The sequence below is a fragment of the Tachypleus tridentatus genome, chromosome 10, assembly GCF_004210375.1.
Source record: "Tachypleus tridentatus isolate NWPU-2018 chromosome 10, ASM421037v1, whole genome shotgun sequence".
Taxonomy (NCBI): Eukaryota; Metazoa; Arthropoda; class Merostomata; order Xiphosura; family Limulidae; genus Tachypleus; species Tachypleus tridentatus.
Window position 1 is genome coordinate 110,334,654 of NC_134834.1, and position 16,333 is coordinate 110,350,986.

The window sequence follows — 16,333 nt, forward strand, 5'->3', positions numbered from 1 at the left end:
ATGTGGTGGTAGGAAAGAGGAACATACTATCTATAAGTCAACCACAATCCAAAACTCAGCCATCAGGTACCAACAATCATGTGGTGGTAGGAAAGAGGAACATACTATCTATAAGTCAATTACAATCCAAAACTCAGCCATCAGGTACCAACAATCATGTGGTGGTAGAAAAGAGGAACATACTATCTATAAGTCAACTACAATCCAAAACTCAGCCATCAGGTACCAACAATCATGTGGTGGTAGGAAAGAGGAACATACCATTTTCACCTCAAGTTCAGTAGACTGGAGGGAGTCTCACACCCCCTGATATATAAGTAGGACACATGTTAGCAATATGAGAAATCCTCTGATCCAGGAACCCAAAACCTGGACAACTGGTATCATAAAGATGTCTCTGTAATGTAAACTATCTCCCTCATAACCAATCTGAAAGGAACTGTCCAAAGTACAATACCACCCTCAGTATAATAAAATTACTGACGGATGGTGTAAAAGGAAGAACAACATTAATCAACATGATCTTTCATTTTGACCCACAACACAGATGGAGGAACAACAGTATAACTGACTGAGGAAATAGAGACACCTTTAATACATGTGTGAGGACTTATGTTGATTGGTTCAGCTCTGAATCTAAAAGCCCAGCCACCAGAAACTGATATCCACATGGGGGTAGGATGAGAGATCTCAACAGAAGGGGTGAGCTGTGATGTTGATGGCTCACTCCAAGGCTACCACATCCTTTCAGAAAACCTCATAAAGTGATGGAGCATCAGATTGGAGGACACCTTGTCATCTTCATCAACAGAAAACTATTGCCCTACTTTTAACTGAATAGTTTCATCATTATCACATTCAAGAGGATGCCTCCCATGGTCCACTACTCTAGCAACTTGGAATTGGAAAGTGGTAAGAACTCTTACACTCTGCTGGAAGAAAAGGAGGAGAAAATATGATATAGAGTATCACTACAAAGAAGAAACAACTACCCAAAGCATAGAAAAGTGTACGAGATGCAGTCCCAGTGCCTGATACACAAATACCTCCAACAGACAACAGGGTTTATATGCAGGGTAAAAAGTAAGTGTTTGATTGGCATGAAGACACCAGGAACTGATGACAGAAATAAACAGACAAGGAATAAAAGACCAATTGAATCACAGTACAAACCAATGGGGTAAGGTAGGAAGGAAGAAAAAATACAGCTAAAAGAGTGCTGAAAGGGAATGAAACCATGAGGAATGGATTAAATGAAAAGAAGCCTTGAAAGCAATAAAGGAACCCACAGCATGCACTTGACAGAGAGGATCATTTGTATCTGAACAAAAATAAACGTGGACAATGGCAAGAAAGTCAAATATACCATAGAAGACTCCTAAAAGTTGGTTAATAAAACTGATTAAAAACAAAAACATATCAAACCCCAGTCACAGGAAACCAGATCTCTACCAGCTAGGAAGAATCAACCAGAAAGACATGACCTTGAGTGACATAAATGAACTAACATTTTGGGAAGAAGACTGATAAAATGAGAAAGAAACAAACGTTTTAAACTGGATCTAATACTATCTGAATGTATTGAGAGAATGAGCAATATGAGACACCACTGTCAAACAGTCAGAATGAGTGATATAAGACACCACTGTCAAACAGTCAGAATGAGTGATATAAGACGCCACTGTCAAACAGTCAGAATGAGCGATATAAGACGCCACTGTCAAACAGTCAGAATGAGCAATATAAGACACCACTGTCAAACAGTCAGAATGAGCGATAAAAGACGCCACTGTCAAACAGTCAGAATGAGCGATATAAGACGCCACTGTCAAACAGTCAGAATGAGCGATATAAGACGCCACTGTCAAACAGTCAGAATGAGCGATATAAGACGCCACTGTCAAACAGTCAGAATGAGCGATATAAGATGCCACTGTCAAACAGTCAGTATGAGCGATATAAGACGCCACTGTCAAATAGTCAGAACGAGCGATATAAGACGCCACTGTCAAATAGTCAGAATGAGTGATATAAGACGCCACTGTCAACCAGTCAGAATGAGCGATATAAGACGCCACTGTCAACCAGTCAGAATGAGCGATATAAGACGCCACTGTCAACCAGTCAGAATGAGCGATATAAGACGCCACTGTCAAACAGTCAGATGAGCGATATAAGACGCCACTGTCAAACAGTCAGATGAGCGATATAAGACGCCACTGTCAAACAGTCAGAATGAGTGATATAAGACGCCACTGTCAAACAGTCAGAATGAGCGATATAAGACGCCACTGTCAAACAGTCAGAATGAGTGATATAAGACGCCACTGTCAAACAGTCAGTATGAGCGATATAAGACGCCACTGTCAAACAGTCAGAATGAGTGATATAAGTTGCCACTGTCAAACAGTCAGAATGAGCAATATAAGACACTACTGTCAAACAGTCAGAATGAGTGATATAAGACACCACTGTCAAACAGTCAGAATGAGTGATATAAGACACCACTGTCAAACAGTCAGAATGAGTGATATAAGATGCCACTGTCAAACAATCAGAATGAGCGATATAAAATGCCACTGTCAAAAAGTCAGAACGAGCGATATAAGACGCCACTGTCAAACAGTCAGAATGAGTGATATAAGACATCACTGTAAAACAGTCAGAATGAAACATGATAAGTGGAGCCTGAACAAAAAAAAGTGAATGAAGTGAAGCATAATGAACAGGCAGAAGCACCAGGTGTGAAGGTGATAAGACTGTGTGTGTAGACCACTGTTCTGAAGCCTCCTACTGACTATGCCTCTCACCTTTAGAGATAAGCATCAGGGCAGAGAAAAAATACAGAAGAGAGGAGAGAAACAGTAAATTAAATGTCATGGGATATTTTTAACCACAAATGCATATAGTAGAAGAGAGAAGAATGGAAGTTGGGAGGAAAATACAAAGGACCCCCTTACACAAAACATATGTGTCATGCAGCATCTCCTGAAAAGATCGTAAATGTGCTAGACCCAGAGGGAGAAGTGCTTCCATAAAAACCCAAACTCCCAATGCATCAGCACCACACAAGCAGTAAGGTAGTGAATCAAAATGACTTGGATAAAAGAAAATCCATCAAATACATTTGAGAAGAAAAACTGATGGTTCGTAATATAATTAATTTATCCAGCTGGAAAATTCAACAAACTGACTGTAGAGGGAGCAGGTGAGTATATTAAGACTACTCCATTTGAAAAGAGCTAACTTAAGCCAGATATCCAATTAATGGTGTTGATAAAATCCCCTAAAATATGGAGGTTAAGAAATATGCAGATAATCTGACAAAAGACATGGAACATCCATAGGGCAAGGCACAAAACTGGTATCAAATCAAATGGTGAAATAATTTAAGACAGCATTCCAAGAAATCGAAAATAAGAATGTCTTCCATGGATATTCTCAGTTCTGCAGAAATAGCCTATATAAATGTGATCAAAGAAATGAATTAAAATAAGAAAGATCCAAGAAGTGATTGAGGTAGGGCTGATCACTACCATGCATAGATAACAAATGGAAAAATCCACATGTCAAGCAGATAAAAGAAGGGAAGATGTAAGACATGTGCAATAAATAAAGATGACAATGTTTCAGAATTAAACAGAAAAGCAATGAAAAGAAATGTTAATATAACATTGAAGATACCTCAAGTGATGCTAAATGTACAGGTGTAGCCCCAAAAAACAGAAAGGTGGAGGAAAAGACATAACCATACGTTCCTATTAGCAGTGCACGGTAAACAAAGAGTAGTGTCCCAAGATCCCATTTATAGGAGAGAGGTACTCAGGACTATGTTCATCACGTGTAGTGCATGGTGGCCAGCTTGATTTATATTCCTTAAATATAAATTTATAGGAGAGAGGTACTAAGGACTATGTTCATCACGTGTAGTGCATGGTGGCCAGCTTGATTTATATTCCTTAAATATATATTTATAGGAGAGAGGTACTAAGGACTATGTTCATCACGGCTAGTGCATGGTGGCCAGCTTGATGTATATTCCTTAAATATATATTTATAGGAGAGAGGTACTCAGGACTATGTTCATCATGTCTAGTGCATGGTGGCCAGCTTGATTTACATTCCTTAAATATATATTTATAGGAGAGAGGTACTAAGGACTATGTTCATCACGTCTAGTGCATGGTGGCCAGCTTGATGTATATTCCTTAAATATATATTTATAGGAGAGAGGTACTCAGGACTATGTTCATCACGTCTAGTGCATGGTGGCCAGCTTGATTTATATTCCTTAAATATATATTTATAGGAGAGAGGTACTAAGGACTATGTTCATCACATCTAGTGCATGGTGGCCAGCTTGATTTATATTCCTTAAATATATATTTATAGGAGAGAGGTACTCAGGACTATGTTCATCACGTCTAGTGCATGGTGGCCAGCTTGATTTATATTCCTTAAATATACATTTATAGGAGAGAGGTACTTAGGACTATGTTCATCATGTATGTAGTAACTGTCGAGATCAACACATTATATCATTTTTATGCCAATTCTTACTAAAATAGTTTAGTTTATTATGCAAGAGTCTTTCAGATATTGTCTCTATGTTTGTATGCTTGTGTATGAATGTGGATGAAGTGCTACGTGGTACTTTATAGGTTGAAGTTAAGATTGAATATTGTATTTTTTGTTGTTTGTGTTATGTTTATCCAGACAGGACATGCGTATTCTATTATAGGTCTAATGTACATTTTGTAGATTTTTATTATATTATCAGGTGATGTACCTTTTTTTTTACCTGAAAGACTTCTTGCATAATTTGCTCTTTTACAGATTCTAGTCAGGATATTGTTAGTATACTATATCCACGTTAATTTGGTATCATAAGTTAATCCTAAAAATTTAGCAGAAGTAGCAGTCAGTAAAAGTGATTCGTTCATGTTTAACTCTGGTGGATCTTTTTCAGTTTATTTAATCTGTTGAATAGTATTACTTGGTTTTTTGGAATATTAATTTGTATTCTATATTTCTGGCAGTATTCTTCTAAATTATTCAGGATTCCTGCCTCAAATGAAAAGGACCCTGAGTGGGCCCCATTCACATCTACTTTACACATTCTATTGTCCTTAACCACTATCTAAAGCCTGTGTAAATGAGCTGATAGAACATGTAACCTCCAAAGTAGTACCTTAGAATTCAAAATGAATAACCAAACACAACTATGTTGGCAGAAATAAATAAAAAGATTTTATAATAAAATAATAATCTCTGTAAGTGGTTAGAAATATGAAATAACTCAACAAATTACAATTATCACTATTGCATAATAAAAAGTATATTGGTTACAAAGATAGAACAACAATTAAAAAAAAAACACTTGAAGAGAGTGCAAACTAAACGTTACAGTAAAGCCCAAATGAGAAATGACAGTTTCGCTGAATTGAATAGAGGGAGTCACATCATCAGACGAATGTATCTCGCTCTTACTGATAACAATTTGACTGTAAAGTACATAACAGTTCAAGGCTTATGGCATGTTAAAAAAAAAACCATTTTACATAGAGAGGGTAGCACTGAATGAGAATAGTTATTTATGTGGGCCAAGATAGTGTACCATACTGGAAAGTTTCATTTGCCAATGGGTTTGAGGTTCCCACCTAATTTCCTGGATCTTGATGTGATAATGTAGCATTTGTGATGCAAAAGAGAATGTAAAAAACATCTAACAACAGTAGTGTGATATAGCCCTCTAGTGCAGTTGGCTCCCTGTATAATGATTGTTCGATTATCACTTTGAGATCAGATAAGAAAGTAAGATGCACCTGTAGTGGGGAGGAAAATAAGGTTGGAACTGTGAGGAAAAGTAGGTATTTATTAGAAATAAATTTTCAGTGTTAGAAAATGTTAACTACCAATATGATATGTAGCTTCTTCTCACATCTAGCTAGAATCCCATGTTGGAGTGATGGAGGATCCCATTGTATATTTCTGCATCAATCCAACATCAGACAACCTGAATACTAGCAGGATGGTATGCAGATAGAATGTCACTACCTTATTCTATTCTGAATGGAAATAGTCATGCTTATAAAACATTATCCATGGTATACCATCCCAGCAGCTAGTTGAAAATAAAAGAGGGGAATGAAAGCATGGTGGGGAGCCCAAAGGAGTACATCACCTTCAGACAGCGCAAAGGGGATGGTGGGGAGTCCAAAGGAGTGCATCACCTTCAGACAGTGCAAAGGGGATAATGAAAACCTTATTTTTAAAAGTAGGCTATTACTAGATTTTGAATTAGGCATGCCTGCTTTACTCTTGCTAATCCATAAGTGGGTATGGTCTAACTCAGGCCTTATTTCAGATAATGAGTACCATGAGGACATCTTGAGTAGTTGCAGAAAACCTTATCTCATGGGTGAACACTATCAGACCAGGATAGCCCTACAGCATAAATATTTTAGTTAAGTATACCCTGGTAGCCAAGACTTCAAATGTGTAGATTACTGTGAGAGACTAGATGATTCTGTAAAAAGAAGGTAAGAAAACAACAAATTCAGTTGAAGATAGTATGGTATGTGAAGAATAATGAATAAAAGCAGACTGTAGCCTAACAAGGAAGATGATAGAGACAGCATGCAAAGGTTGATTGGATGGTTTGGCATTTTATGGCACAAAGCAACTACGCTATCTGCACCAAACATCTGGTAAAAAGTTAAAAATAAAGTAAAATTAGTAAAAAGAAATCAAGGTAAAACAAAACAAATTTTAATTTTTGAATTAAAAACATAAATAACATTAAATACAATTTTTATATCTAGTTTACAACAGTGAGAAAAAAATTACAGTAATACAGGTTGTAAAGGACTTTTTGGAGCATAATTTTAATTATTATAACTTGCCAGGATGACCAACAGGTAAGTTCAAACATCATCGTTAGTCACCTGAATTTTGCCTTTTCAGTCCTGGTTTTGAGTTATTTGACGTTACAGCCATTTTTAAATTTCAAATTGAACTAGTTGTACTTCAGTTCTTAAAAGAGAATCACATTAAAAAATGTCTAATGTATAAATTAAAAACTTAAATAGCATTATAAAGATTAATAGCATTTAAAAACTAAAAACATTTGTAAGGTGGACAATGTCACCATCACCAATAACACTGTCCAATAAACACTTGTAAGATGGACAGTGTCACCATCACCAATGATACTGTCCAATAAACACTTGCAAGGTGGACAGTGTCACCATCACCAATAACACTGTCCAATAAACACTTGTAAGGTGGACAATGTCACCATCACCAATAATACTGTCCAATAAACTCTTGTAAGGTGGACAATGTCACCATCCCCAATGATACTGTCCAATAAACACTTGTAAGGTGGACAATGTCACCATCACCAATGATACTGTCCAATAAACACTTGTAAGGTGGACAGTGTCACCATCACTAATGATACTGTCCAATAAACACTTGTAAGGTGGACAGTGTCACCATCACCAATACACTGTCCAATAAACACTTGTTAGGTAGACAGTGTCACCATCACCAATGATACTGTCCAATAAACACTTGTAAGGTAGACAATGTCACCATCACCAATAACACTGTCCAATAAACACTTGTAAGATGGACAGTGTCACCATCACCAATGATATTGTCCAATAAACACTTGTAAGGTGGACAGTGTTACCATCACCAATAACACTGTCCAATGAACACTTGAAAGGTGGACAGTGTCACCATCACCAATAACACTATCCAATAAACACTTGAAAGGTGGACAGTGTCACCATCACCAATGATACTGTCCAATTTATGGATAAACCTTGAGAAAAAAACATGTTTAAAATGGTGCTGTCGCTGAAAGTTGTAACGATGGAAAAACAGTAAAATGTGGCTTACTGTGACCAGAATGTCACACAGACAACACACTGGTGCATCAGTCCCAGATAAAAGAAAACAATGAGTTATATAACCAGTGTGAAATCTAGTTTGAACAATTTCCTCTTTCCAATTCTTATACAAACAAGACACCCGAAGTCTAATAAAGGGTTTTATTTGGAAAAGCTTATTTTCACTTTGCTCACTCCAAGTCGACTGCCAACTGGCACATAGATGAGTCTTGAATATAGGACCATAGTACTTGATAGAACAGGCACAGCAGTGACAGCACCAGAGCAGACAGATTTAGCTGCAGTATCAGCAAGCCCATTCCTGCTAATACCAACATGGCCCAGTATCCAGAAAAACTGGATAGAAGTAGATGTTAAAGAGAAATGGGCCAGTCAGTTTTGAATATCGGTGAGAACAGAGTGTGAACCACGTGAAGCAATTCCAGGGCCAGTAGAAAACTAAGCAAGTCAGTATAAATAGCGCAGTTTGAGTACTGCTTAACTTCTATATGATCCAGGGCAAGAGAAATAGCATACAGTTAAGCAGTGAACACAGAAGCTGTAGAGGGGATTCTGTGCACAGCAACCGAACCACAACAAACCATGGCAGAGCCCACAGAGTCACCTGATTTCGAATCATCCGTATAAATAGGAATGGAAGGATTGTTCGAAAGATGTTCAAGAAATAAAGATGGTACTTCCCATCGGAGTATCTGCTTTTCTCAGATGACTTAAAGATGACATGAGATGTGAAAGTCATCAACACAGAGCCCATTTGCAACAGTAAGAGGGAGTTGTTCTGTGATAACATTAATCTTTATACTGAAAAGTGTGACACTCAAAAACAGAGCCCTGAGGAACTCCAAGTTCCTGTAGAAAAGAACGGGAAAGTGTCAAACCTGTCCATTAAAACATTTTTTAGTAAAAATGGGCAAATGACCATGTAACCCATAAAAATGGAAGTCTTGCAAAATGCCATACCTCCATGTAATATTATTAGCCTTCTCAAGGTCAAAGAATATTGATATAAGATGTTGTCTTTTGAGAAAAGCTTCTCTGATTGATGTTCCAAGTCGTATCAGGTGGTTCATGGTGGAGTGCTGTCATCGGAAACAACACTTGATTCGAGGAACCAAACAAGACAAGCATTAACCATCCTCTCCAAGGCTTTACAGAGACAGCTCTTCAAAGCAATTGGACAGTTCTTTGAAGGAATCTTGGGATTTTTCCCAGAAAGGTAGTATAATAACCTGGCACCAGGCATAAGAAAAAACATTCTTCTTCCAGAGCTGGTTACAAACAGTCAGAAAAATAACAAGAGAAGTAGGAGATAGAAGGCACAGCAACTCATAGTGCACATCATCAGGTTCAACTGATGTACTGCCAGACCGATGAAGGGCTAGTTTGAGTTCCACCAGTGTAAAGTGGCAACTATAGTCAAAGAGACAATCATCTCAAAAGGAAAGAGGTGATTGGTCTGCCCCCAAAAAAAAGTCTTTTTGGCTAAGAAGGTGAAGGATGAAGCAGAAGTGCTAGATACTTGACCAAAGCTTTCACCTGGAGGATCAGCAATGCTCCGGGTATCAGCTACTACCTGGCTATCAGAGAGCAAGATTGAAAGTGTGGAATACCTACAAAAAGTATCCCAGGCCCATTTTTGAGCCTTCTAAGCCATGTGGCAGGCAGAATTCCACCATGGACAAGGATATCATGAAAAACATGTGAGATTTTAGGAACACATTGAGCAGCTACCCGTATAATACAGTCAGACACTGCTGCCACAGGATCAAGTTCTTTGAGAGCAGTGAAAGAGGACCTGTTGGCTTGATCCAGCTTCCACTGTCTCTCTCAAATGTATAGGAAAATGATCACTGCCTCGTGGGTTATTGTCAACCTTTATGAAAAGTGGGAGAATAGTGAAGAGGAGCAAATTGAGAGATCAATTGCAGTAAAAGACTGACTAGGTGCATGAAAATAAGTATAAGGACCAGTATTGAAGAGAGAAAGGTTATGATCTGATAGCATACGCTCTACGGAGCAATCCCTCCTATCAATATCAGTCCTCCCCAGGCGGGATGATGTCCATTAAAGTCCCAAAAGATTAAAAAGGGAGACGACACATATTCAATGAGAGCATCAAGGTCTGATTGATCATATGTCTCTCCAGGCAACAGGTAGAGAGAACAAACAGTGATGGTATGACCCAAGGAAACACAGATGGCTACGGCCTCCAAGGGTGTCTCGAGTGGCAGAGACAAGGTGGGCACATGTTGCTCAACCAACAGTGCCACCTCTCCATGCACTCATCCATCACACAGCCTGTCATTTCTGTAAAAAAAAACCTGCTGAAAGTTGACTGTATTGGCAGGTTTCAGAAATGTTTCCTGTAAGGAAATACATACAGGATGGTAGGAAGCAATCAGTGTTTTGATGTCATCCAGATTAGAACATAAACCTCGACAATTCCATTGTATCAAGATGGTCATTTTTATTTATGTATAAGCAAATTGGGTGGAGAACCCTTCTGTTTATGACCAAGTATTTTTTCTTTACTGCCTTTATTCGAGGGAGGTCTATCAATCTTCATAGATCCTGCCCTGGGTCGACTGGGTAGGTCTTTGCTGTTGGAAGAGGATTCTTGTGACTGAGGATGTGAACGAATGATCGTTTTGCATCTTGGAGTGGAAGATGTACCTGAGGAAATGAAATCAAAGGAAGTTGAACTTGGGGTTTGCTTGAATGAATGGTAGAGACAGAGATGGGTGTCAACATTGATTCATCAACTTTTTTAACCATGGAGGTCAAAAGATTTTTCATATGGTTTGAGAACGATTCTTTTGGAGGCACAGAGAGATCCATCTGCACTCCCACTGTAGTAGTGGAATGAAGTGCAGGAGCCTATGGCCAAGATGAAGTGGTGAACAGCAACTTTTGAGCTTCAGGGTAAATAGTATTTTGAGCTGTTTTCAAATGCTGCACCTCTTTTTCTTCCAACCACTTAGGGTAAGAATGAAAGTAGGATGGGTGAAAGCCATTGCAAATGATGCAGTAAGGGCCTGTTCAATACTCACAGTCATCGTGGTCCTTGCCACCACAACGAGCACATGTCAAGGAACCACAACATGATGTTTTAGAGTGACCAAACCACTGACACTAGAAACATCTGAGAGGGTTTGGAATGCATAGCCATACCCTGCAATTAAGATAACCTGCCTTGATTGTGGCTAGTGGACATGGTGATGTAAATGTTAAAATGAGGACACTGGTCAGCATCATAATTCCATCTTTGTGAGTGGAGATATGCCTCACTGCAGAAACTCCTTTGGTGAAAAAATCAGTGAAAATCTCCAACTTGGGGATGTTCTTCATATCCCTCTCAACAATAACTCCTCATGATGAGATTAAAATAGCCTGAAGCATAACCTCAATGGGTATATCCCCAATCACCTTTGAATGTAAGAGGAGTTCACTGTGTTTAGATGTGGATGTTTCCACCAATATATTACCAGAGCAAAGCTTTTTGACTGACTTTGGAGAGCGAGCAAGTCCCTCTAGTCCCTTCTGGATAAAAAAAAGGGAGACATTTGCCCTAAAGATTTTCCTTAAAGAGAATGTAATATAAGAAAATGAGGTACAAATGTTACAGATGTTGAGGATTGCTGCTCTGAATCTTCAAGATGTGGTCATTTACCTATGGACTGTTTTTTCACTATTTTATTTAAGTTTTTATTTGAAGGATCCATCATATAAAAGAATGTTTCGTTGCTCACTGATCCCACCCACCATGGAGGGATGCACTACAATATCAAACAAGGACACTGCAGCAACAGCAGGGTTTTGTGAGCACTATACCTGAACACCAGCATCAGATACAATGTCCACAACACCTGTTGAGAACATCCAACGCTGGTACTTGGTTGACCCTAGCGCAAGCAGACCAGCTGATTGATCCTAGTGGGAACCACCCCAAGGTCACCCATCTGCAAGAATTTAAGGCCATAGTGGGTGTTAGGGTTGAACCCCTCAACCACCAGGATCCTCTCCTCCTCTTCATGGGTCACCATGCATGGCAAACATAGGAATAGATGTTTTGATCTCAGAGGAGGTAAACTGAAAGAACAGAACCTTCCCTGGGAGGTCCTCTCACCACGTACAGGAATCCATACTGTGGGGGTGAGTAAAGGAGGTGTGAGAGGTCATACAAATACCAGCCTGACACAATCTTCTCCAATAGATGATGATGAAAGTAAGCAATTTGCATATGTGTGTGGATAATTTTTATAGCAATGCCACATTAAGCTAAGTGTTGCATCTGCTGAGGGTAAACAAACCCCTAATTTTAGCACTGTAAATCTGTAGACTTACCACATTGGCATCAGGGAAGAGAAAGTGAGCAGCCAACTGGAGAGTTAGGTAACGAATCTGAAGGGACGACAACACCTGGAAGTGTAAAAATGCTTCTCCAGTGACATTTCTTCTTTGTCAAAGAAGATGCCAAATGGATAAGCTATTGGGCCCATCCAGTGAGAGTCACAGGAGAAAAGTCATGAGTAGATGGAGATTCCACAAAAGAAGGAGGTGAGATCAGGAACCATGAAGGACAAAAATCTGGGCCAAATAATCACAAAGAGGACAGAGAATGTGACTGAAATTTTGAAGAAAATAAAAATGAGAATAGAAGAAAGAGTTACAGGATTGAATTTGGTATTATATATTGCAAATAAATATCTTCTATATCTAGAAAGATGTACCAGTAATGGAACAGAATGAACAAATAACCTTAGGCATACACATCAGAACAGTGAGTATCAAAACTTAAGTTTTAAGGGACAAATGGTATGAAGAACAGATAACCGAAGGATCAAAATGAGGTAGAATAAGGGTAAGGAGAACAATATTAATGGCCCAATCAGGTAGGAAATAATGAGTAGGAAAAATAATGTATAGTGGAAAACAACCAGAAAGTAGTGGAGAGAGCTAGTGTGAGAAATAAGAGTGAAAACAGGTAATGTATCTGAGAATAAGTCACAGATGGACATAGAATGTCAAGGTGTATGCACGTTTATGCTATAAGATATGTTTGTAAATTTGGATGTCAGTCTTGTCCTTTTTGTACTATCAACAATACCAACCAGTGTGAAAATGTCTTTTGTTTTTATTTCCACTTTCTGCAGACTTCAGTTCCTATTTTCTAGAGCACAAATTACAGAGCAAGAGACATTTGTTTCCATGTTGTTCAGTGTTGAATATCTGGACTTTGTTCACTTTAGACAGACTACCATAATGATGTCAGAGGAAACAACAGGTTTTATGTAGCAGGTAGTAGAGTCTTGCAGAGATAGAATTGTTTAAAAAGAAAACCAAAACTATTTTCACAACAATTGGTTTGACAGACTACTTCAAACAATCTTTGATGTTGAGAAATCTCAAGAGAGCAAAACAAAAACACCTTAATATACAAGTATGAAATCAAGAAGTGATAATTGAGCAATAAGTACAGAAGGAGACAGCTGTGTCAGGAAGTAATTAATACTCCTATTGTTGGAGAGTTGTTATGTGCTCATTTGAGTACAACAATGCAGTAATATCTTATAGAAACATGTGAGATTAGGTGGAAACCTCGAAAATAGTGGTGAGTGAAGAAGTTTGTATATAGAAGGCACACCAAAGCAAGATAGTTAAATGTGAGAGGAGGTTATGTACTGTGTTGGGAAAAGAAAACATGGAAGAAAACATTAAGTTACCTTTCTGTGACATACAAATAATAGAAAACCATTACTAATGTTGTAAGGAATTTTTCAACTTTACAGTATAAATAGAGGAAACATACAGATTGCAAGGAATAAAAATATTCCAGGTTTCAAAATTCAGATTATATATATAATATAAATTTCTAGCTGCTTAAGCCTGAAAACTGTAAAATAAAATATGTGGATGGTTGAATTTTAATTGTTTATATCATCAGCATCAAAACTTCACATTTTTGAAAGTATTTGGCAAAAATAAGCCTCAAATGACTGCAAAGTCATAGTACATTTGACCTAGGTTTGTCCGTTGACAAACTGTTTCTATGCAGGTGGGAAATTTATTGATTTCCACCATTTCAATAATAATTAAAACAGGAGACAAAACTCAATATTAGTGCTAGCAAATTCCATCTTTTTTAATTTATTCAAAATAAGTGTTAATAAAAGTTACACAAGAAAGTTTAAATGTCAACATTTCAGTTATAATTTTACTTTGAGGTAATATGTGGGAAAAGATCATCCATAATGTTTCAAAACTTGATGTTATTATTTTGTTGCCATAATAACGTGAAAAACCAGGTAGGAAAGGTTTACACAGTAAAGTTTCCATTCGTTACACATATCAGACCACTGTTTGTTCTTAATAATGAAATAAGCACATGGTAAAAAACAACACAACTAGGACTTGTTCATAAAATTCAACAAACCTGTTTTTTGAGCTCTTCTTTATATTGATCTTCTTTGGTAACTGAAAATGATGAATTGGTTGAATAACTGGTTCCAAAATTTGTAATCTTTGATTTTCTGGAAGCTAAGAGGAAATAAGAATAACATATAAAAATGTTAATAATATAGAGATACATTTACAAAGCATGTTACGTTTTGTTATTATTGCTGCAGAAAGGATAACTGGGTGAGTTACAATGAACCTATTTCAGGACATTTTAATAAAATATAACATAGAACACTGGGTGAGTTACAATGAACCTATTTCAGGACATTTTAATAAAATATAACATAGAACACTGGGTGAGTTACAATGAACCTATTTCAGGACATTTTAATAAAATATAACATAGAACACTGGGTGAGTTACAATGAACCTATTTCAGGACATTTTAATAAAATATAACATAGAACACTGGGTGAGTTACAATGAATCTATTTCAGGACATTTTAATAAAATATAACATAGAACACTGGGTGAGTTACAATGAACATATTTCAGGACATTTTAATACAGCTCCCATCCTGTGCCCTCAGCAAAATGTGAACAAGAAAAAATAGTCTGAAATCTAACATATTTGTTGGATAAAATTTTACTGACATAAAAAACTGTTACTGAAAACCTTGTTCATATATTACCACCATAATCTACCAACAACTTGCTCTAAAAGAAAGGTGTTATTTTGTGGAAGATGTCAGCAGTCGTGAAATATCTATTTGCACAGTAAGAGTTGTGCAGTCATCAGAACTGTAGTCAAGTATGAATCACTGGTGTGCAAGTTTGAGTCAGTGTACTTTCAGTCTAGGTTGTAAGTCCCGAACTTACTTACACTTATTACATGAATCTAAAGACTGTTTATATTTGAACTGCTTTGGGCCATTTAAATAGTAAAAAAATACCAACAGCACCGAGGTAATAAGTTTCAATAAACATTATATTACATTCAGACTATATTTGGAGAATGAATAAATTAGTTTTGTCATGGTAAAGAGACATGGTGATTTAGTAAACGAACCTTCGAAATCTTAAAAAAATGGTACTTGGCCTAAATCACTTGTCTGGATGAATGTGTACAAGATGCTTGATAAAGTTAAATATTTCCTTAGTTTTTCTGCAGTCTTTCACACATTTAACATGACTTTGACATTAGTATATGTTGTGAGTAATTTTCAAGGCCATACACTGCAATTATAGGCATAGCAGAAGTCATAGTTGCATAGGGAAAATAGATGCAAGACATTTAATGTCATTTTGCAACACCAACAGGAACAGTTACTTTGTGTTGCACAGTAACAAACAGTTTATACCAGAACGAAGGAAAATGTTTTTGTTACTTCTGGATGGCTTCAAAAAGTAGAAGTTATTGTGTATAAGAATGTGGAACTATCATAATTATTGAGTTAAAATATTTAAATGTTCAAATCTGATTTTAAGTCACACATGGTTAAATTTGAACTCAAGCTTTCTGTGGCAGTGATTTAAGCCTCAATCTGAGAAACAAAATAAACAATCTGAGTCTGAATCTGTGTTACAAAATAAACAATAGTTTAAATCTGTGTAACAAAATAAAAAACTTGAGACTGAATCTCTGTAATAAAATAAATGACTTGAGTCTGAATCTGTGTAATGAAATAAACAACTTTAGTCTGAACTGTGTAATGACAAAAACGATTTGATCCTGAATCTGTGTAATAAAATAGAAGACTTGAGCCTGAATCTGTACAATGAAATAAACTTTAGTCTGAATCTGTGTAACAAAGTAAATGACTTGATCCAGAATCTGTGCAACAAGATAAACAACTTGAGACTGAATCTCTATAATGAAATGACTTCAGTTTGAATCTGTGTAATGAAATAATTAAAAGTCTTTATTCAACAAGAGCTATGTAGTTATTCAGTCAGTAGAGAAATCACTAAAAGATAGTACATTAAAATGTTCCATACTAAGAGACTCACAA

At 37.0% G+C, this 16,333-nt stretch overlaps 2 protein-coding genes across 4 annotated transcripts in view; both read right to left on the bottom strand.

Annotated features, from left to right (window-relative positions):
- LOC143230075 (apicoplast pyruvate carrier 1-like) overlaps positions 1-16,333 on the bottom strand; it is a 227,869-nt gene that overhangs the window by 77,831 nt on the left and 133,705 nt on the right. The window lies entirely within an intron of this gene.
- Positions 1-16,333, bottom strand: part of LOC143230074 (uncharacterized) — a 43,707-nt gene that overhangs the window by 17,823 nt on the left and 9,551 nt on the right. Inside the window, exon 4 of the mRNA XM_076463078.1 lies at positions 14,356-14,459. Coding sequence (XP_076319193.1) covers positions 14,356-14,459 — 104 coding nt within the window. The remainder of the gene's footprint in view (positions 1-14,355; positions 14,460-16,333) is intronic.